Genomic DNA, 23,491 nt, shown 5'->3' with positions numbered 1-23,491 from the left:
CCACCTCTCCTTCGGTGCTCCGGGGCGACCTCGGGAAATCCGGCGCTCGTGGGAACCAAGATCACCCAGCACGGCCCCTTCCTTACAAACCAGGGCAGGCCGGCCCTCCAAAGCCTCCAACTAAAATATGGCAGTACAGCGGTGCTTTGACTGCAGTTAAATTATTAAAGGTTTATTATTATTAAAGGTTTAATTTTTTCATTAAACTCTAAAATACAGAGCAGAGAAAAAAATAGTTCTTTTCTTTCTAGTACTGCAGTAGGGTTTGTTAAATAGACCTTTGTCTGTTTAATGAAGAATCCATACATAGTATAGAATAAGCGTCAGGCTTGTGGACACCCCCAAAATGCTGATTGAATGAGTAAACTTTAGTTCCTTTTTGTTCCTCTGTATTAGTTCATTACAGCTTCGCTTTGGGGGGTTAGTATTATCTTTTCAATATTGACCTTTTTCATCTTTGACAACAGGAGTGAAGTAAAGGTCTCTGGGACCCTGGGGGATTGAGGTGAAAAAGGTCAAGAGCTAAAGTGGTGGCCAAGAACTAAAGAGGGAAGTGGATTAATGTACAGCATGGTGATTACAGTTAACAATATTGTATACTTGAAATTTGCTAAGAGAGTGGATCTTAAATTTTCTCACCAGACACACAAAAAATGGTTACTTTGTGAGATAATGGATGTGTTAACCAACCTTATTGTGGTAATCATTTTGCAATATATATGTATACGAAAAAAAAAAGGGAAGGGGAAACTCAGTATTTTTCTTTGAGTTTTTCCACATAGTTTTGTTCATACAGCGGGTAAATTTGTATCCTTTTCTAACTCAGGAGTATAACACATGATTGTCCTTTTTATTACAATCACTTCATTAACTTTTTTTTTAAACCTTCTTAACCGTTTTTAAGTGTATAGTTCCAAAATGCTAAGTAAAGTCACACTGTTGTGAAAAAGATCTCCAGAACTTTCTTATCTTGGAAAACTGAAGCTGTGTATCCATTAAGCAACTCCCCTCCCCACCCCATCAACTTTATTCTTATTGGCTGTATAGTAATAATAATAGCTAATTATGTTAAACACTATTCTAAGTATTTTTTATGTATATCATCCCATTTAAGCCTCAAACTAACTCTATGAAATAGGCATTATTATCACCATCATACAGATGAGAAAATTGAGGCACAGAAACCTTAAGTGACTTTCTCAAGGCTACATAACAACTGGTTGAGCCGGGATTTGCATCCAGTCTGGCTTGGGAATCTGTGCTCTTAACCCTGCCTGCTGTCCTGAATCCCCTATGTAGATTGTTTCCAATTTTGTCTTATTATATATAACACAGCAATGTAAATCTTTGTGTGTAACTGACCACCCCCTCCCAATTTAGTATTTTCCTGAGTGAATAGGTGTAAACATGATGCCAACTTGCTTTCTGAGAGGGGGAATCCATGTCATTTTCATAGAATTCGAGAATGTTAGTGTTTGTTTGGCAGGAAATTGCTCAAGGTCACCCCCTAGAAGATGATGGCAGAGAAAGGATTAAGACCTGGGTCTTCTGATTCTAGTTTCTATTTTCCTCCACTGCTTCCCTTACATTTAAAGATAGAATAAAGCCAATACCTTCCTTTGCTAAACCGACCTCAGTTGACATTAGCTTCTCCTCTGAGACTTCTTATTGAGGCAGGTAACTATGTGGGTTAACTTAGCGGGGCTTGGCCAAAGCCCTAAGAAGTAAATGAAATAAGATGCTTAATGAGGCCAGTGCTCAAGTTAAGCTGCTGTTCCTAGGAAAGCTCTCCACTTTGATAAGGAAGAGCAGCAGCCAAGGACAAGGGGAGAATGCCACGCAAGATAGAAGGCTTCTTGTTTTTACTTCTCTTTGGCTCTGAAGGTATGTGCTATCAAACCATTAGCACTCATTAAATACCTAATAATACAACTGACTTAATCATACAGCTGATTAATAGAAATGCAACCAGAATAATTAAAATATTATTAATTAGCAAAGCATGCTAATTAATTAATATGTGTTATTAATGAACAACAGTTGTCTTTGTGTGATGCAGTCCTCTTTGTCTCACCACTGGCTTTCTGGTTCTGTGAGGAGCCTTCTAACGTTCAAAGGATGCTTAAAATGGGACAGAAAGAAGGGTCTCAAAAATCGTATAAAATAGCTATAAATTGCAACAATTAATAAGAAAGTGTGGTGTATTCTTGAAGGTTTTTGGGAGTCAAAGTTAGAGTGACTATAGAATTTAATCTTCCAAACCAGGACACTACTGAGAGTGGTGGAGGATGCTATTAATAATTTTGCTGGGACAACAGGTGTGAACCAGGACTGTCCCAGGCAAATCAGGATGTAAGGTCACCCTAGTTTAAATATGGATTAACATAGCATGCCGAATACCACTGGACACTAATAGAAAGCATAATCCAACTGAGAGTCAGGAATCCCCAAAGACTCAATATACTCAATCATTTTAAAATTTCTAAATATAGCCCTGGCGGGAGTGAAATGCTTAATTAAGGAGAAATTAAAGGCAAATCTCTAAAATGTCATCCAATTCAACTTTTAAATTATCTGTCAATCTTTGAAATCATGCTCTTCCATGCCTCTCTCAACTCTTAAGGACCCATCAACTCAGAATTCCTTTTTAGGTTCATTCCAGACATTAGAAATTGGTTCTTTGTGGTCACTGTGTATTTATGTGCGTTACAGGAAATAAATACGGAGGGCAGGAAGGAGACCTCTCCGCTCTGCCAATGACCTGGTAGACAGACATGACAAAACTCACACAGAGTCAGAATCCCTGGTTTAAATCATTCTCTTCTCTACTCTGTCATTATATTTTATTGGTAGAATACTCACTTTCATGATTACCCAATCTCAAAACTTTTGTTGGTCACATTTCTCAATATTTGGAAAGACCTGTAAAAATATAACCCCAAGGTTATTTTGCAAACCCCCAAGACACATTTCTAAGTAAGGCTCATTTAGACCAATTGTCTGGGATTTTTCCCCCCTTGCAATTAAGAGTCAGCAACTCGTCCCAGAAACTCTTACTACTCTAAGATGCTTTGGGGGGGGTTGTTGTTTTCCCTTTACTCCGTGCCTCTTCCTCAGCAAGAAAATCTAAACAGAACCTTTCAAGGCTTAGATCCCAATACCCTCGGTTCTCAGACATCCACAGGGCTCACCCTCAGACTCCTCTTATTTGTGATTGGCATTGAGATTCATTCATCCATTGATTCATTCAAGAATCCATTGATGTCAGTTCAAGAATCCATTACTGAGTTCCTGCTATGACAGGCTAAATGCTGTGTAAGAACTTGATACACCTGGCAGATTCTTGTTTTCGCTGTGCCAACTCTAAAATCTTTGTTCTGTGACCCCTAAATGGGAATAAGCCCTAGGAAAGGTTATCAGGCCACTTTTCAATTACACCCGCGCAGTCAGGGGATAACTATAATAAAAGACATGCTGTCAGGAGGCACAGGGCACAGCACTCTTTCCTGTTCTATAGCTTATCAATCTTTGTGCATGGCTGGGGAGCTCCAGAAATTTCCACGAAGAACAGAGAATCCCATCTGTCCTGGTGGAATGGAATGTGGTCCAGCAGGTAGGCTTGAAACACTTAAATTCTCTTACCCACCTAACCCAGGCCCTCCACCCTCACGCGGCATCAAAGGAAAGCAGCCACACCAAAACTTGGCTTGGCAACCTAGGTGTGCTCTACCCTGAGCTAGAGGGATACGCCAGGAGGCAGAGAAAAAAGGCAGAATACAATTGCTGCACTTAATCAGTTTACAATCCAGATAGAGAAATAAGGCCAGCGCACAGGGGAAAGATGTATCCTGCACAACTGGGAACCTGAAGACAAAGTTTCTTTGTCTAATTTACTCTTTGCTGTTTCTGTTCCACGGCAGCAGTGGATCCTTACTACAGTGAAATAAGGTAAATGGATTGACTCCACTTATGCGTTGGATGAAGGGTCATTGGGTATACACAAATCATCATAGTAAAGCACTACCTCTGTCTCTTAACTGAGGCAAGCTTCTATTTATCTTGCATTGTACATTTTGGGTTACATACCGATGATGATTTTTAAAACATCCACCTTACTGAAGTATATTGTTCCACTGCTTGGTCATGGCTATTATATAAAAACAAGCCAAAAAAAAAAAAAATCACCAAGCCTCATCTTACAGGTGATACACAGGTGTATCAAGCATCAGGTGTATCAAGCATCAGGGATAGCAGATTTTTTTTCAAAGCAGCTTTATTGAGATGTAATTTACATACCACTAAATTCACCCATTTAAAGTGTGTAATTCAATGGTTTTTAGTGTATTTACAGATTTGTGGAGCACACAATGTAATTTTAGAACATTTTCATCATCCCCCAAAGAAACCAGTAGACACTAAGTACTCACTCCCCACTTCCCCCTCCCCCCAGCAACTGGCAACCACTGATCTACTTTGTCTCTTATAGATTTGCCTTTTGTGGACATTTCATTTAAACAGAATCATACAACATATGGTCTTTTGTCTTTCACTTAGCATATTTTTTTTTAATAAGTTTATTTATTTTTTTATTTTTGGCTGCGTTGGGTCTTCGTTGCTGCGCGCGGGCTTCCTCTAGTTGTGGCGAGCAGGAACGACTCTTCTTTGCGGTGCGCGGACTTCTCATTGCGGTGGCTTCTCCTGTTGCGGAGCACAGGCTCTAGAGCGCAGGCTCAGTAGTTGTGGCGCACGGGCTTAGTTGCTCCACGGCATGTGGGATCTTCCCAGACCAGGGCTCGAACCCGTGTCCCCTGCATTGGCATGTGCCACCAGGGAAGTCCCTAGCATATATTTTTGACATTCACCTGTGTTGAAGCATGTACAGATAACAGATTTACCCATGAATATGCCTGTCACCTAAAAGAGTAACACTTTCACACCAGAAGCAATTTCCTTCTTTCTTCTTCGCCAGAGAGACATTATTGCAGCCTGCTGTTTTTCTCCTGTGTCTTATTCTTGTTTCTCAAATAGATTGGAAGGTAGTTATAGACAGTTTCTATCATTCATAATTTTATGCTTTTCTCCTCGGCTTCACCTGTTTCCATGGAAAGGAAAACTCCGTATTTAGTGACAACCAAGCAAACAGACTGAAATAGTCTTCCCTAAGTGTGTCTAATGCACACTTTGCTTTCTGGGCTTGCAAGGTACATTTCGAGAAATAGGCATGCTTGAATTTTCTGGCTGCGGTAACAAGCATTTCCCTATGGAGTAGCCCTTTGAGCAAAAGGGCAGAATCGTCCCTTATTGCATAAATCTAAGGCTGGTGAGTGGCAGACGTCGCAGACCCTCTGGTGGAAACCCGTAACCTGGAGGAATCACGAAGACGATCTGAGTGAGGAGAAGAATAGGCAACCATGTAATCGAAACCTTGTCCTTTTTCCTTTAAAGGCTGACCTGTTTTCTTTTGCTCATCCCAACAGTGTTATTTTCTGGTATCATAAGACGTTGTCGTCAACACGATTTTTGCTTTTGTTCGCCAGCTTTGGGGTGATTAAATCATTTCAGGGACGAGAGCAGCCACGTTGCTGCTCCCTTGTTGACAGCTTTTCCTGTAAAAGGCTTGTTGTTCCTTCTCTCTCTGCTCATTTCCATAAGATCTGGTGCCTCACAACCCCAGGCTGCCTACAGACAAACGCTTTCTGGGGAGAGGAGCCCGGGAGGGGAAACAACGCCAGAAATCTGATTGAGCACAGGCGGTGGTTCTGAAACCAGGTCTCCCTCTTGGGCCTCTTCCTCTCCACAGGTAGAAACCTCCCCGCCCTTTCCTTTTTGCCTTCTGCTTTGTTTCTGCACAATTTGGAGCCTCTCTGGGGGCCCACCCATGGACCCAGGTAATGCAAAGGCCCTGAGCGCCCTGGCAATTTAGAGGGCCTCATGTGAACTCTGGGTTTGTTCAGTTGCAGCTGCATAGACCCTCTTCAGTGCCAGGGCACGTCCTCTGGGCCAATTTGATCTGGTTAGTAAGGCCGCTCTGTCAGTGACCCACACACCTCACCTCTGGTCCCCCCAAAAGAGAGTCTTGGCACAGCTGACAAAGCCTTTCTGCTTTTCTGCCAACCCAGCTTCTCTGGAAGATGGGGCAGAGCCGAGTGCCTTCTGCATTAACAGCCCTTAAACCATCTAGATGCCAATTGCTCATCTACTTTGCAGTTCTTGGGGAGCAGCTGTGGGACTGATACTATGGCTTCATGTACACATTAACTGTGAGAAGCACACGGCACCACCCAGCCTATCTGGCCTTTCCCCTGAGCTCTAGTATCTTCTAGCCAGCTGCCCACTCAACCTCAACACTTGGGTGTCCCGTAGGTCTCTCAAACGGAATATCTCTACCCCATCCCCCCTAAATCCCTGCTTCCCCTGGAATCTTCTCCTCCCCTAGTAAATGGTAGCTCTATCCTCCCAGGCACTCAGGCCTTGAACCTCTCTTTATTTCACACCCACGTCATCTGTCAGCAAATTCTGTTGGCACTACCTTCCAAAGACAGTCAGAATCCAGCCACTTCTCATCACTTCCACTGCCACCACCCCAGGGCCAAGCCACCATCATGTCTCCCCTAGATGACATGCCAAGCACTGGCCTACCTCGGGGTCTTTACATGCTATTACCTCTGCCCAGAAGGCTCTGGCCACAGGTATCTCACTTCCTTCAGGTCTTTGCTCCAATATCACCTTCTCAGTGAAGCCTTACCTAAGCCCCAAAGTACCACTCCCTGTCCCTCCACCTCCCTGCTTTATTTTTCTCCATAGCAGTCATCATTATTTTATGTATTATATATTTTATTCATACATTCACTATCCCCTCACCCCCCCCCCCACATTAGACTCTAAGTTCTAGGAGGGCAGGTGTTTTTTCTGTTTTGTTTACTGCTATTTCCCCAGCACCTAAAGCTAGGCCTGGAATATAGCAGATGCTCAAAGAAAATTAATGAATGAATGCTTTGGGACCAGTCATTATCAGCTATCTTTTATATCAATTTCTATAATTGCACGGGTGCTTAGATAAACCTGTGGATAAGAAAGAAATAGGATACAAAGGCCAGAGCAAGTGGTGAGTTCTACGTGAGGGACAGAAAAAGTCCTCTTCATAGGGAAGGGGATAAGTAGGCAGAAAAGTTGGGAGGGGAAGGCATTTGAGGCCAAGAAATCATATGCACAAAGGCATACAGGCATGAAACAGCCTGGCACATTTGATGAATTATAAGTAATAGAGAGTGCAAAAAATAAATTTGGAGAGGTAGCCAGGAGATACATCACGGCAACCCCTTGAAGGACACATTATTATTATACCCATTTTAGAGATGAGGAAATAGAGAGATGCAGTCATACAACTAATAAATGTCAGAGGTGAAACTGGGGCCATGGTAATGGGGACCCAACAAAGGGTCTGGAGCAGGAAAGTGACACAGTCAGGCATTGGCAGTACGGAGGATGGATGAGGCAAGGTCTCTCTTTAGCAAGGAGAATATCCAGAGGAGAGAGGAAGTGGTAGTGTGGGTAGAGAGGAAAGATGGCTCCTGGTAGACACTTGATGTGGGGGTTTAGGAAAAAGAAGTAACTAGGAGGAGTCCCAGGTTTCTGGATGGGGTAGTAGGGGGATGGTGGAGCCATCAGTAGGCTAAGAAATAGAGAAAGGAGAACAATCTGAGGAAGGATGTAATGAGTTCAGTGTTTAAAATTTTTTTTCCTGAAGTATAACATACATCCAGAAGAGTACAGGTAAGTGTACAGCTCAATGAATTTTTACCACTAAACACACCCAAGTAACCAACACTCAGATCAAGTAACAGAACTTTACCAGCTCCCCAGACACCCTCCCTGGGCTTCCTCCTTGCCAGTCCCCACCTCAAGTGTGACCACGACCCTAATGTCTAGCGGCATAGATGACTTCTGCCTGCTTGTGTACATTTTAAATGGATTCATATAGTATGTCCACTTTATCATCTGACTTTCCACTCAGCATTGTTTGTGAGGTGTGGCCATATTGTGGCATGGAGTTGTAGGTCATCCATTTTCATTGCAGTATAGTGTTCCACTGTGTAAATCTACCACTCGTATCCATTCTACTCGTGATGGACATATGAGTGTTTCCAGTTTGGGTTTTTTACAAATACTGTTGTTACAAATAATCTAGTACATGTTTTTCTTTGTTGGAGAACATATGTATGCACTTCTAGTGGGTAAATACTTAGGAGTGGAATTGCTGGGTCATAGGGCACATATATGTCCAGCCTTTGTATAAATTACCAAAGAGTTTTAAAAATAGGTTAGACCAACTTATACCCCCACCAGCAACATATGAGAGTTCAGGTTTCTTCATGACCTGGCCAGCACTTGGTTGGGTCCAGTTTTAGATAGTAAGAGACATCTATGGGGAGATATCCAATAAGCCATTCAATGCACATGTCGGGATCTTGGGGGCGGGAGTAGAGGAAGCAGAGCTCTTGAGAGAGATTAAGAAGGATTATTTAGAGTGGTGGGAGAAGCAGGTGAGTAGTGTGATGGAAGCTAAAGGAAGATGGGAGGAACTGACAGCACCCAACATTGCAGCATGAAGATGTAAGGTTAGTGTTGGGAAGAGTCCATTGGATGTGAAAGTAAGAAGTCGATGTGGCGGGGGGGGCGGGGGGAAGAGTTGGGGAGGGATAAATTGGAAAATTGGGATTGACACATACACACTATTATATATAAAATAGATAACTAATAAGGACCTACTGTATAGCACAGGGAACTCTACTCAATACTCTGTAGTGGCCTATATGGGAAAAGAATCTATAAAAGAGTGGATATATGTATAACAGATTAATTTTGCTGTGCACCTGAAAATAACACAACATTGTAAATCAACTATACCCCAATAAAAATTATAAACAAACAAACAAAAAGAAGTCGTTGGTCACTTCCTTTGCCAGCACAGGGCTTGGCCTCCTACCAAGATGGTGCTCCCTAGTCTACATTGCTACCTGAGACGGTCAATTCTGCCCATAGCAAGTGAACCAAGGAGTCTCTAGGAACGAATCATCAGTGGACAAGGGACCAGGAGAGACAGCAGTTTGCTGACCACAGCTGAGAGATGGCCCTGAATCCGCCCAGGCGAAAAGATATGCCCCCTTGACTCCCCTTACAGCCTATGCATAACCCAGCAGAGGACTCACCATGTGTGTCATCCAGTGGTCTATCTTCTCCTGAGTCCTCAAGTCCCTTGTGGGCAGAGAGTGAGGTTTCCATTTCAGAAGGCCCAGGCTCTGGTGCAGGGCCAGGCTCACAGTGGACACGTGAAAGTGGTATGTGAAATGGATACATATTATTTAAAGAAAGGCACAATTTGAAAAAATAGCTTTATAATTCTAATGAAAAGGATGAGACCATTCCTTTAACTCTCTAAAACAATCTGATAATTTTTGGTGGGCATCAGATTCAATTTTTAGATAGCAAAGTGGTTAAGGAGGGACTTTTATATCTACTGTCTACACTCAGGTTTTGTTTGAGATTTTTATAATAGGTATGTGCTGCTTTTATAATCAGAAAATAAATAAAGGCATTTGTTTTGTTGAAAATGGGAAATGGAACCTGGTGTGTTAAACCAGCGCTGTCTAATGGAACCTTGCGCAATGATGGAAATGTTCTGTATCTGTGCTGTCCAGTAGGGGAGCCACTAGCCACGTGTGGCCAGCAAACACTTGAAATGTGGCTGGTGTGACTGAGGAACTGAATTTTTAATTTTATTAATTTAATGAATTTAAATTCAAATAGCCACATGGGACTAGTGACTACCACAATGGACAGTTCAGCTGTAAACAATCAGCTTATGCTAATATAGACAAACTCCTTTCCCATTAAATTGTGCATTCATTCTATTTATTCATACTTCTATGAAGATAGGTTAAATGTTAGTCTTAGGTTAAATTTTACACATTTTCAATTTTTCCACATCATTTATACGGTATTTACACTTTGATTGTGGTTTGATATTTCCTGTAGATAATAGACAAACCTAAAAAAAATTAAAAAAAATTTTTTTTAACAATGTCCTAATTCTAAATCACCTGAATGTGTCACATCCCTACTTCCTCAGCATCTGTGGATGTTTTTCCTGGCACGTATTTACTTACTTTGACTTCTTCCAGAAGGGGCTTTGTTAACTTTTATGTGACTGTGATCATTTCGCTTTTCCATGTAATGAATCATTTGTTGAATTTTTGTTTCTTTTTTTAACTTGATTTTTCCTTTCATGTCCTTTTGCTCAGCCACACTGGGATTATCGTCTACTGAGGTATGTTACAGTAAGAAGGCTGGAATTCATGTGGATACTATTTTTGAAGATTTTCCTAGCCAAAACAATGTATAGGATTATCACTTTTTTTAAAACGTATTTTTAAAGGTTTTTTTTTTTTTTCTGGTGGTGGCAATAGCACATTTTATCTGGACAAGCTCCAAGACTGGTTTTTTTAATGAGTGAATGCAAGTAAACCAGGTCTTAAATCAGATGGCGGAATCTTGAATCCAGTCCCTTTTAAAATTGTATCCCCAGAAGGGACCTCCAGGAGATGTAAGGCGCCTGACCTCGGACTGGGGCTCCTCGAGCCCCTGAAGATAAATATAATGGGGTGGACATGGCTCTCTACGTGGGTGTGTCTGTGAGATTTTTAGCTCGTCACCCAAGGTGGCAAATATTTGTTTATCTAGACTCAAAGATGAGTGGCAACTGTGTGGGTTAAACTGGGTTTATAATTCAGTTGTGCTGCTGTAGTGTGAAAGCCGCCACAGACAATAGGAAATGAATGAGCAAGGTTTTTGAATGCGAGCTTTTCCAGTGGCGCTGACCACAGTTGCCTTTGACTGTGACTTTTCTGAAGCTCCTGCCCCTCTGGCTTCCCGCAGGATGAGGGTGAGGATCCCTGGTACCACAAAGCGTGCAAGTGCGATTGCCAAGGAGGTGCCAATGCCCTGTGGTCTGCAGGCTCCACCCCCTTAGACTGCATACCGGGTGAGTGTCCCCTCTCCTTGGGGCACCAGATCCTTGGGGTATCCTTGGGAACACCCTGTTTCTCCTCTTTCAACCCTGATGAATTAAACCCCCTGAATGCCACGCTCTGGGTTTTCTCCAGTTGGCCTTTGAACTTCAAATCTCAATGGCCACTGCTCCAACAAACTGCACTGATGTCATTGTTCAGAACAGTTTCCTGGATCTCTAGTTGGCCTCGGTGAGATGGTAAGATGGGACCTAACTTTCAATGAAAGAGACTGATGGAATTTATCGAAAATAAACTAATGATAGGCAGCAATTTTGAGAAGAGCACAGGCTTTTGAGCCAGAAATACCAGAGTTGGAATCTTGGCTGCATCGTTTTTTAACTCCGGGACTCCCACTTTGGCCTTTTTCTGTCAAATGGAGGCAATACTACTGTGCCCGGATATTTATTGCTCACCAAACAACCACGTGCTTCCCCACATTCTCAGCCCCTTCCCAGTCAGGTGGCTTCACAGGAGCAGTTCCAGCCAATGGGAGCCGTGTCTCTTCTGAAATGAGGTCCATTTCCCTGCTTGAGAAAGTGGCTTTTCCTTTAGTCTGGGTGCCGGGGAGGTTAAGTGGAGTAGAACTTCCTGCTGACCCACAATGAATCACCTGAGTGAAAAATCAACCTTTGTTGTGTTAAGCCTCTGAAATTTCTGTGACAATTCGTTCTGCAGCATAAACAGCCTCTCCTGACCAATATGAATGACTTCCCCTAAAGCAGGGGCCAGCAAACTTTGCCTGTAAAGGACCGGGCGGTAAATCTTTGTGGCTCTGTGGGCCATAGGGCCTCAACACCTCAAATGGAAGGCAGCCACAGACTGAATGTAAATGCACGAGCATGGCTGTGCTCCAATAAAACGTTATTTATAAAAACGGACCCTGCTGTAAGGAGTTGTTACGAGGAATAAAATGGATGAGGCGTTAAAGCATCTTGTCCTGGACCTGGCACACTGCAGCTCCTTTTCTTCCTGCCTCCTAAGAGGTCACACTCTGACTTTCAGAGGCTCAGGCGGCCTATCACACATGTGCCATGCTCAGTATTTACCACAGCTCGGAACCTCTTTTGCTGAAACTGTCCTTGCCCCCCCTTTCCAGGGTTATGATGGTGCCATGCGGCGGCGCGTCATTCACCTTACATAATCACCTAATAATAGCTCCAGGAGAGAGGTTTGTGTATAGCGTGTGAGCTTCTCTGCATTATTTCATTAAATTTGCATTAAAATAGCAAATGTGGGGGAGGGGGCCGTCCACAAAGGCTTTTCTGCCTGTTTTCCTATTTACTAAAGGGGTAGGAATTGGTTTCTGAACTAAGCCTTCTGGAAGGGAACAGTGGGGCGCAGTAGCGAGGAAAGCAGTAAGTGCTGATGAGTTCAGCGGGCTTCTCCCACGGGAGGGACGTCTCACTGAGCTCCACGGCGTGAGCTCCCGCAGCCATTCTGTGCTGGGGTGATCTGCCCAGTCAAGACTGAGGCACCCTCCTTGATAATCCATTTACAATTCAATTCCACCCTCTGTCATCATGTGCGTATTATGTGCCGATGGGGAGACAAAAATGAACCATTGTCTCTACCCTGGAGGAGTTTACCATTTAGTGGAAGCAAATGTTCTCTTCACTAGAGACATGAGACGTACTGGAATTGCAGTCCACGGAAGCTCTTTCTAAGAAGAAATTGAAAAGAGATTATTTATACGGATTGGTTTCATTGACCTGATCAACTGTGCAGCTGAGGAGGGCTGTGTGTCTGAGGAATGTGCAAGATGACCTGGGCTGCCCAGGCTCTCTCCCCTACACAGTTGCCATGAACTTGAAGTTCGGAAATCAGAAATTCTTTTAGCTTAAGTGTTATCCTCTCCCCACTGGGGTTTTCATTTTGTTTTGTTTTGTTTTAACAACACAGATATTCCCAGGAAGGAAAAAAATGCAACCTTAGTGTTAAATGGTTGATTCATTAATGTTCATATGTTTTTCCATGAAAGAGATGATTCAGGGCAGCAGGACTAGCCACAACCTTCCAGAATTCACTTGCCTGTCAATGCCTCAGATCCTCATTGGAACGTCAGGAACGCTGCCTGGTCCTTCTGGATCCTGAGATTCAGCGCTTCCACCAGAGCCCGCCTTAGCACGGAAGAAGACCCTAGAAAGCACAGGACAGGAGGGTCGTTCAGAGCTGCCAGGAGACGCTCGCAAGTGCACACTGGCTGTTACTGCCAGGGGGCCCTACCCACAGAACAGAAGGTGACCAGCTAGGTGCATTATGGCCTCCCAATCTTCAGCTTAACACTATTATATTAAAAGGTCTGTCCTTTCCACAGTTGAGCCAAGATTACCCCGTCACTCTGAGAGGGGGAAATACGGCAGGGAAGGTATCAAAGCATAAGAAATCTAATGACTCAACGCTTTACTTATATTCTGGATTTTATATTTCCATATTATATTCAAGTTTATACCCTATTCTCCTACAAATATTATTCTGTATTCCACTACATCGTCATATAGATTCAAGTCTAACACACGTGCATAATAATGTTCACATGTCTTTTGTCAAGAATGGCCCTGAACTCTCTTTGTGTTCCTTTAGGTTAATATTCTTTAAAAGCACGTCTGGCCTTTATATGTCTACACATCGAGAAATTATCTACTGCATAAGAAAGGCTAGTATGTTAAGTGTGCATAGCCTGGATTAACAGCACATATGACTATGACTTTATCGATCTCATTATCAAATCATCGCTCAGAAGAGACACTTGTGCCACAGAAGAGGCAGGTGTTTCCTTAAGAGTAAAATGAGTGTAGAAACAGGCTTAATAGCTTACAGTAACCTCCACTGAGCAGAAAACTTGGGAAGGACATATTCTGTGTGTGTAAAGAGGATCCCTTTAATTCCTCCAGCAACATTATTTATGTTGCTTGATACTAGTTTAGACTCAATTGACAGTTTCTTTTTGATTAGGCCAGTGGGAGTTCTCTGGGCCAGTCAACTCCCACTTCCTCCCTGACCTCCCTGCTTCCTGTTCCTGCCATTTTCTTTGCTTATCCCCAGTGGCCACCTGAGATGGAGTGATGAAGTTTGTTTATCCCTCCATTCATCCATCCAGTCAATATCTATTGAGTGCCTAGCACACGCAGGCATTCTGCTCGGCTCAGGAAAGCATGGTGAGCTAGACAGACCGGGGGAGCTGGGGAAGTGGGCAGAGATCCAAAGGATGAGGAGAGGCGTCCAGGTGAAGGGGAAAGGAGGAGACAGGGAAAATAGTAATCATGTAACTGGAGTGCCCTTCACTCCAGGGCACAAAGAGCAGGAGAAATGTTACATTTTCTATTTTTCCAATTTTCAGATAACTCCGGTTTGAGTCCCCCTTTATCATGGGCTGTCAGGAGTCTAAAGACAGGAGGATTGTTGAAGATCCTGTCCATCCCCTTTGGACTACACCTCCCCACCCACCACCCCCCTGCACCCCAGGGGCCTGCAAAGGCAGGCTCAGGCTGAGGGCAGCTCCCTGCCTGGCCGGCAGCCCCCAGAGGAAGGCAGACACCTTGTTGGTGGCCCTTCTCCCTCTGAACCAAGCTCAGTCCTGGGACCTTCCCAAGTCTCTGAGGGTGTCAAGAGTTCAGGGCTCCCGCCCCCCCATCCCTGGTCCAGCCCCCTCAGAGGAACCATTTCCCCACTGAGATCAGGCCCCTACCACGAGCCCCCCACCCCCCAGCAAGGGTCAAAGCCCAAAGCCTCTGGCCACCTCCTCTGGGACAGTCAGCTAATTCCTGTTGAGGCCTAGGCCTTCCAAATCCATAAGCCTGAGAGATGCTAGGCTGTCAACAGGCTTCTCCTCTCTCAAATCACATGCATGCGTGTGCAAACAGCTTATTCCCTCCTGATGCAAGGAGACTCCAAATGTTTAGAAATAGGAAGCTGACCTTCTCAGGGTGATGTAGAGAGGATGATGGAGGCAAGACAGACTGGGGTAGAGGGGTGTTAGATTTTTTTCTCCTGGTGAGTCTTCACCATAAAAAACGAACATACACAACTCAAGACATTAATATACTCTCATAAATTCACCCTATTACACCAGTAATAGCTGCTTATTTTTGGTCAGGCACTACAGGCTCTACACTCTACAAACACTGCTTCATGTAATCCCAAATCAACTTTATGGAGGCAGGGACTACTGTTGTGCCCATTTCACAGATGAGGAAATTGAGACCCAGCGAGGTTGAGCAGCTTGCCTAAGCTCACCGGAGGGAGAGTGGGATCCAATCCTAGGTCGAATTGGCTCTAAGCAGGTGTTCTTGACCTTGGCTGCCCATTACCATCACCTGAAGATTTACCCCATGCCCAGGTCATGCCCCAGACCAATGACATCAGAATCTCTGGGGGTGTGGCCCGAACACCAGCACTTCTATAACTTTCCAGGTGACGCCCAGGCTGAGACCCATCACAGAGTCTCTGCTCTGTGCCTTGGGCCAAAACACTGCGTTTTCTGGGTTAGCAGCTGTGTAGCTGGAGGTGCCAATGCCTGAGACAGGAGCACTGGACAGGGGCAGGCTTGGGGCTTGGACGCTGAAGGGCTTAGTTTTGGACATACGAGTGTGAAGCACCTTTGGGTCACCCAGATGGAACTGTTCACTTAGAGAATATCCAGGCGGCAGTGGGATGGAGCTTGGGGCCTGGGGGTTGGGCACTGGCTCTCAGACACTGGCTGAAACCATGGGGATGGTGAGCTCATCGCCTCCCCTGGAAAGTGTGGGCAGGATCCACGTCTGGACAAGCCCTCACAGGCCTCCAAGACCATTGCCACTGGCCAGGTCCCTTCAGTGTAACTCTTAACTGTTAGATGGGCTAACTGGGAAGAGATGGCAAAAGAGATGTGAGGGGAAAATAGAGAAAGAGCAAAATGCCAAGAATAAAGCAATCGGGAGAGGTGGCCATGGCTTTTCTTTCCCCTCTGCCTCTTGCCTCTGAGCTGGTGGCCCTGGAGCAAGAAAAGGGAGGTTCAGGATGGAGGGTCTTTAGAGATATCCACAGTTAGAATTTAAGTGGCGACCGAGGGCCCAACTGAAACCCAGCTTTCTGACGCCGGGGCCTTGTCCCTCCTTCCAGTGGCATGGCTGAGCTTGTCTTCCAGGTCAGAGGGGAGTTGAGGAGGTGGAGGAGCCCCCAAGGCCACAGGCACCAGGCCCCCTGAATCCTCCAGCCAACGCCTTCCCTGGCAGACCAAGGTTTTCAAAGTGTGCTTGTTAAAAATGTGGCCACTCTGGGGGTGGAATCCTGGAAACTGCATTCTTAACAAGCCCCCTTGATGATTTGGCCACACAAGGCGTGATGGAGTGGCTCAGAAAGCGCTCCTATTCTCTCTCCCTTGACATTATTTTAATAGGCCCCCCCAAAGCTTCGGGTACTTGATAAACTACAAATGCTGTCCCCTCACCCCCAGCCCCGCTGAGCTGCAGTTACTGGTGGGAGTTGGCCCTATTTCTTTGGTTCACTGGGCAGAAAGGCAGTTAAGTCGCCCTGGCCAGAGGCCTGAAGCTGTCCTTCTGTCTTCAGCCTCTGGGGACAGGGCATGACTATCCCCGCAGGCATTCTGGAGCCTCAGGATGGCATTCAAGTTTTTACATGCCTCATTCAGTTTTACTGACTTTTGAAAATTATCTGCCAGAAAGACCTCAGCACTCACTTTGCTGAAGGTGATGATGCCCCAGTAAATACACTTGGCTTTTCAATCTGAACTCAAATTTATACATGGAAAGAAAGTATTTTGATCTGCCTTACTTGAAGTTTATCATTCACAACTGGGAAACTAGGAGAATGTATTTGCCTAAGTTTATCATTTGTCTTCTAAAGAAATTCAGCTAGAATCTGGGTTTGGTTATAAATAAGAGACCCCCTAAATAGTGGCTTATTGAAATAGGAGTTTTGCTTTGACTCACACGGTAAAAAGACCAGGGGTAAGGAGCAGCTTAAAGATGTCAGGGCTGAGGTCTCTTCAGTTCTCTTGGCCTTACCCCCAGGGTGCAGGATGGCTACTGTTGCACCAACCATCAGGTCTTCCTTCTAGGCAAGAGGAAGAAAGAGGGGGCAAGCAAAATCTGATCGGAACTCCCCAGCAGACATCCGCTTCTATCTCATGGGTTAGAAACTGTGTCACGTGGTCACTTCTAACTGCAAAGGTGGCTGGGAAAGATTGTTTTGTTTTTTTAGCTGGCTACGTTGCTGCACCCAACAAAATTAGGGTTCTTTAGTCTAAAAGCAGGGGAGAATGGATACTGGGTTGGCAATTGGCAGTCTCTGACCAGGTAACTGAATGCTATATTAGTGAGAGGAAATCTGTGAGAAGCAGCAATTAATATACAAGAACCAGCTTCGGCTACTCTTATTTGGAAAAAGCAGTTCCTTTCAACTGTTCCTTATTCAACAGTCACTTAGACGCATGTCATTCCCCCCCTCCTTTTTTTCATTAGACTAGTGAAAAACTGCAATTTACAAGTAGGAAGTCAGTCTCAATATATAACTGCCCTTCTTGCCTCTCACCATTGTTTTGTTCCTATAATTGGCATCATATGCTGCCTGAGGACAATTAGGGACCTTCATGCCATCATGTGGGATGGCTAACCCGTGTTAATGAGGAAAATAAAGAGTATGACATTTAAGTATGATATTTTCCTGTGAACCTCTTGGTTTTTAGGTCGCTGAGTTTGTGGAGGATGTGAAGTATTTCTCAAAATTCTCCCCCCCCTCCACGAGGTTGCCATGGAACTACTTCCCTCTGCTTTTATGAATGTTGTGAGTCTCTATGGCAATCCCTTTACTTCATCTTCACTCTCTTCTCGCAAGAGCAGTGAAGAGGATGAAGACCCAGTCCTACCCATTGCGAACGGCGCTGACAAGGAAAACATCCTCCACCTTACAAAGCACGAACGAGAGGGTTGGATTTGTCATTTCGATCATGTCGTGTTTGTTGAGTCTTGCCATGCGATATGAGTGTTTTAATGTGCATTGTTTTTCCTTTCCCAGAATGCCCATATCATAAGCCCCTGGGTTTCGAGTCAGGAGAGGTTACACCAGACCAGATCACCTGCTCCAACCTGGAGCAGTACGTGGGCTGGTATTCCTCCTGGACCGCCAACAAGGCCCGACTCAATAGTCAAGGCTTTGGGTAAGCAGAGCAGGAGGCTCAGGCGAGTTTTTTTTCCATGTGATTTGAAAAAGTAGGTCTCTGTAATAAATGAACAACACAGAATGCATTTATTTATTCAGCAAATACTGACTGAGTGCCTTCCACCTGCCAAGGACAGTGGATACAGCAGTGAACAAGGTGAATGAGCTCCTCGCCTTCGAGAAGCACGCAGTTTAGAGGAGGGACTCTAAGCACATTGTCACACAACTGGCCATCTGCCAAGTGTGATGAGTGCTGCAGAGGAGAAGAAGAAAGACCTGGTCCACTTGAAGCACCAGGGAAGGCTTTCTAAGGAAAAGATCTTTGACCTGAGAGTTGCAGTTGGCCAGGTGGGGGGAAGGGGGAGAGAGGCACAGGGTACAGCAGGTGCAAAGGCCCTGAGTTGGGAAGATCCCTCAAGTGCATGGATGGGGACTGTAAAGAAAGCCAGCGAGGTTAGCGCACAGGTGAGATGAGGCTGGAGACGTAGAAAGAAATCAGATGGGGCAAGGCCTTATAAGTCATGTTAAGGACTGTGGTCCTTATTTTAGGGATAATGGGAGAACCCTGAATGTGCATTAGTTAGAATACAGGTTTGTGCTGCTGTAACAAACAGCCCCAAAATACAGAGACTTAACTTGGAGGTGATTAGGCAGTCTAGGGTTGTTATGGCAGCTGGATGGTATCAGGGGCCCAGACTCTTTCTACCTTGTTCTCTCACCCTAACATGAAGTTTCCACCTTGGGGTCCAAGATGGCTGTTCTAGCTTCCACTATCACATCCACATTCTAGTCAGGAGGGAGAAAAGAAGAGCAGAGTGCATATATTTTTCCTTTAAGGATACATACATAATCCTGCTGGCCACTTCTGCCTACATCCCATTGATCAGAATTTGGTCCGACTGTCCCACCCAGCTACAGAGGAGACTGGGAAATGTGATCTTAGCTGGGTGGCCACTTGCCCAGAGAAAACTCAGGGGTTCTATTACTAAAGGAAATGGGAAGAGGATATTGGGAGACAATGAGCAGACTCTATCAGAGGAAGATTTAAAGTTGGGAAGTATCACAATCGGATTTATGTTTTAAGTGAAATCTTCTGGATCTTGTGGGAAGAGCTGTTTAGTGTGGGGTACGGGTGGGGGGTGAGGTGGGGAGAGGAATCCAAGGAGACCAGTTAAGTAAGCTATGGCAGCCGTCCAGGCAAGAACTGAGGGTGACGTGGGCTAGAGTGGTGGCAGTGAAATGGAGAGAAGTAAATGACTTTGAGAAATTTGGAGATGGAGCCAAGAGATGGATTAGATGTTTGAGGTGACAGAGAGGAAGGGGGTAGAATTCAGAGAGATGAACACTGGAATGAGGGGTTGGGGTGAGGATAATTAGGAGCTCTTTTTGGACATGTTTTATTTGAGATGAATATGGCATCCAGTAGAAGTTGTCTAGCTAGCAATTGATTCTCAGGGTTTAGAATTTAGAAAAAGTCTGAGATGGACCTAAAAGTCAGGAGCCACCCAAGGAGCAAGTCCAGAATTAGAAGAGAAGGCAGCCAAGGGCCGAGTCCCCGAGAAGCTTATTAATGCGCACAGGCACGCACACACACGCACACACCACAAAGGGAAACTATAGGTTTCCACAACTTATGAGGATATAACCAAAAAATAAATCAGTTCCTTCAGTGGTTGCTTTGCTTTACAATTGTGAAAAGCCCTTCCAGAGCCACTTGGTTCCATGTTCTGCACATGCTGCCTACCATGGCGTGGATGACAGCACCTGAAGGAGACGCAGATAGGTATGAAGAGAGTGAAATTAAAGAAAAAAAAAAAAAAAAGACTTACGGAAAAAGAACATCAGAAGAGACTAATGAAAAGGGAAGGGGGCTGGAAGGTGCGATTACCAGGGATTCGCATGTTTTGAAGAAAAACATGCTCAACCACACCCCAAAGGTGATTTCAGCTACAGTTGAAGGCATTTCTTTGACAAATTATTTGAATCTGGCAATTTTTCCTTGGGCGGTGGAGGTGCAGGGAGAGAGAAACTATACAAGTATCCCAGAGGCCGGACACTTCTCGGAGACAAGCCTCTGGGTGCTTAACAGATTGCAGCTCAGACTGCCCGAGCTTTGTGGGATCTCTTCAGGTGCTGGCATCCCCTCAAAAGACAGCACCTCCCAGCTCTTTGGAGGCGCTCACGGGGAAAGGCTCCTGGTGACTCGCTGTGTCCGCGGCAGGTGCGCCTGGCTCTCCAAGTTCCAGGACAGCAGCCAGTGGTTGCAGATAGATCTGAAGGAGGTCAAGGTGATTTCGGGGATCCTCACCCAGGGGCGCTGTGACATCGACGAGTGGATGACCAAGTACAGTGTGCAGTACAGGACCGATGAGAGCCTGAACTGGATTTACTATAAGGACCAGACCGGAAACAACCGGGTATGTCGGGCTTACCCCAAACCAACTTCAACACAGCCCCTCTGGGACACCCCTCCCACCCGTCCCTGTGTCCCTGTCACCACCCTCTGTCAGAACACTGACCCCACGGTATGGTGAATCATCCGTGCTTCCTCCCCACAACACTATCTGCTCTCTGACGACGAGGCAAGGGTCTTTTCTTGTATCCCTCATGTCTAGCACAGTTTGTGAATGAGTGCCATCGTATGTGCAAAAGAAGTCTTTGAATTCTCACATCAGCATAGAGTTGCTTGAATAATCAAGACTGGCCATTTGGATTCTGCAAAAGTCACTGGACCTTGAACACTTTGCTGCATGGGTCTGGCTTGATCTACTACTGATGTGGCTAGGTTCTCGTCCTTTTATGTAGATATGGCCTCTCCTTACTACTGAGACCGACAATCTCAACAAATTAGCCACTAAACTGTGTAAATGGTTAAAACAAGTCCAGCTGAGAAGAAACAGTCACTTAAACCTTTGAGCAACTTTATATCCTACTAATCTCTGAGGGCTGAGACCCACCCAAGTCTTGCTCATCACAGACTGAACACGGTAGGCTTTTGATTTTATATATTTTATATAATATATACACATATATACACACATATGTATATTCATACATGCATACACATATATACACATATAAATATATAATCAATATTTTACATATATATATATAAAATGTTATCTGCAGTGAATTAAAAACTCACCAGCTGTTTGGAAATGTTAACTGCCCTTTTGTCTGAGAGGACTTCCCCCAGCTAATTTGGACATTTCATCAGGTTAAGTAGACATGTGCAGCTGAACATCAGAAGGCTCTGTACTCTCTTGATGACAATTTGTACAGCAAGACATTCATGGGTTGAAATTTCAAGGAGTTTGAACACAATAGGAAAAACCATCTTGATACTTGGATATTTTATTTCATTTTTGTTCCTATTAGTTGGCTTTTCAAAAAGATATGAAAATTCTTTTTCAAGCTCTATCTGTGTTTCTGAAGGCCTTGATAGTTCTTTGCAAAGAAGCGCTCCACTCCAGCAGTTGTGAGATCTGGAGCCTGTTCCATCCTCCTTCTTCACTGGGCTCCTGACTTAAAGAGGTTCAAGGGCAAACAGCTTAGAGAAGGGGATGTGGGGTGTTGCTCTTGGGAAGAAATAAAGGCAAGATCATGGCAGCTGAGGTCCTTCTTGATTTGTGTATGGATGAGGTCAATGTGGCAGCCAGATTTTTTTCAGGAGATAATCCCAGAAGGAAATGAAATGTTCCAGTGTCATTGGGCAGAGCACTAGGACTCTGGAAAAAGTGCACAGAAGTTTCTTTGAAGATATAGCCAAATATCCACTGTACCTTATGTTACAGCCACTGCGTAATTGCTATGTTACATCCCGAAAAACAGGAAGCAACCCCTTTTTCTATTTTGGGCACTGCTCTCCCACTTCGAGAATCTTCTCTCTAGTTTTTATGTCTTTTTCTTTTTTAAAAACATTTTTTTCCAAGTCTAAAAAGTACTTGCCATTTGTATCAATGTAGATACACACAGTTAAGCTTTGGCTCACAACTTTAGAGCCAGCTCACAAGTTTTCACTTGAGCCCCACTTTGGCTACCTTCGGAACATGGGAACATTCCTCTCTTAAGTGTGATGTGCTCCTTTTCAAAATTCTTGTCAAAATGCAAAGGATTAAATCACAAAATTGGTGATAAGAACCAAGCAGCATTTTCTATCAGCGCCGTCTAATAGAACTTTCTGCAATGAAGGAAATATTATCTGCAGTATCCAATATGGCAGCCACTAATCACATACAGTATTGAGCACTTGAACAGCAGCTAGTGTTACTGAGGAAGAATTGTTACCTAATTTTAATTCATTTAAGTTGATGCCTGGAGCATGTAGGTGCTGACAATCATTCAAGGTCAGATTTTGGGGGACATCAACAAATTCTCTGCCCTTTCAGCACTGAGATTTTCCATAGTTAAAAGTTGGGGCCAACTCCAGACAGGAATCTGTCTTCTTTTTCTCTCCCCTTCTGTGATGGTGATAGGATTTCCTCCCTCTCTTTAGGTTTTCTATGGAAACTCGGACCGAACCTCCACAGTCCAGAACCTGCTGCGGCCCCCCATCATCTCCCGCTTCATCCGGCTCATCCCGCTGGGCTGGCACGTCCGCATTGCCATCCGGATGGAATTGCTGGAGTGCGTCAGCAAGTGTACCTGATGCCCGCCTCAGCTCAGCACCTGCCAGGGGGTGGAGGGTGCAGCGCGGCCCATGGGGGAACGCTGACTTACCACTGTGACCAAAAGGGCTGGATTTTACAGGCTCCTTTCAATGAGGACCTGGACAGAGAATACTTCTTTCTTTTTTGTAAGATATAGTTTCCAATTTCAGTGAAAGGAAAAGAAAATTAACTTATTCCCCACTCAGGGCCGAAGAAAATAAGAACAAAGAAAATGTCCCTAAAAGCAATTTTCAAGCAAAAGCCTAAGTAGCAGGAGTAATTTGCTGCTCTCGGGTTTTTTTGGTTTGTTTTTGGTTTTGGTCTCAGTGACACCGTGAAAGGTGCAGTCCCAGGGGAATGCAAAGCAGCCCTGATAATTTGAAAATTCTTTTGCTTTACCACGTTCAAAACAGGAACATAGAGTTTCATAAAGCCTCCCTTTGAACGCAAAGGGGGAGCAAGCTTGTGGTTTCTCCTAAGTTTTCATTAAATCATGGCCTTTTAGGACTTTAGAGCACTGCGTTTGCAGAGTTTTGGGGTGACTGGGTGGCGCAGATGAGTCTGGTGGATGGGAGCCCATGTCCCAGTCTCGTGAGAGCTGTGCATGACCAAACACCC

General features: G+C 44.6%; 2 protein-coding genes across 2 annotated transcripts in view; one reads left to right on the top strand and one right to left on the bottom strand.

The window, feature by feature from the left end:
- Positions 1–9,841, bottom strand: part of PPEF1 (protein phosphatase with EF-hand domain 1) — a 158,955-nt gene extending 149,114 nt beyond the window's left edge. The window contains exon 1 of the mRNA XM_059910715.1: positions 9,210–9,841. The gene's annotated coding sequence lies outside the window, so the exon portion shown is untranslated. The remainder of the gene's footprint in view (positions 1–9,209) is intronic.
- Positions 1,833–22,872, top strand: RS1 (retinoschisin 1). The gene is made up of 6 exons (XM_059911713.1): positions 1,833–1,884; positions 10,302–10,327; positions 10,936–11,041; positions 18,081–18,222; positions 20,446–20,641; positions 22,720–22,872. The coding sequence occupies exons 1-6, from the start codon at positions 1,833–1,835 to the stop codon at positions 22,870–22,872; spliced, it is 675 nt and encodes a 224-aa protein (XP_059767696.1).
- Positions 22,873–23,491: the final 619 nt, after the last annotated feature.

This window comes from Balaenoptera ricei, chromosome X (assembly GCF_028023285.1).
Source record: "Balaenoptera ricei isolate mBalRic1 chromosome X, mBalRic1.hap2, whole genome shotgun sequence".
Classification (NCBI taxonomy): domain Eukaryota; kingdom Metazoa; phylum Chordata; class Mammalia; order Artiodactyla; family Balaenopteridae; genus Balaenoptera; species Balaenoptera ricei.
Note: the sequence above shows the minus strand (reverse complement) of the source record. Positions and strands in the feature narration are given on the sequence as shown.

Coding starts and splice junctions, on each gene's coding strand:
- RS1 (XM_059911713.1), top strand. CDS start 1,833: ATGCCACGCAAGATAGAAGGCTTCTTGTTTTTACTTCTCTTTGGCTCT. Junction 1,885..10,301: donor ACTTCTCTTTGGCTCTGAAG/GTATGTGCTATC, acceptor CCTTTTGCTCAG/CCACACTGGGATTATCGTCT. Junction 11,042..18,080: donor CCCCTTAGACTGCATACCGG/GTGAGTGTCCCC, acceptor TTCCTTTCCCAG/AATGCCCATATCATAAGCCC.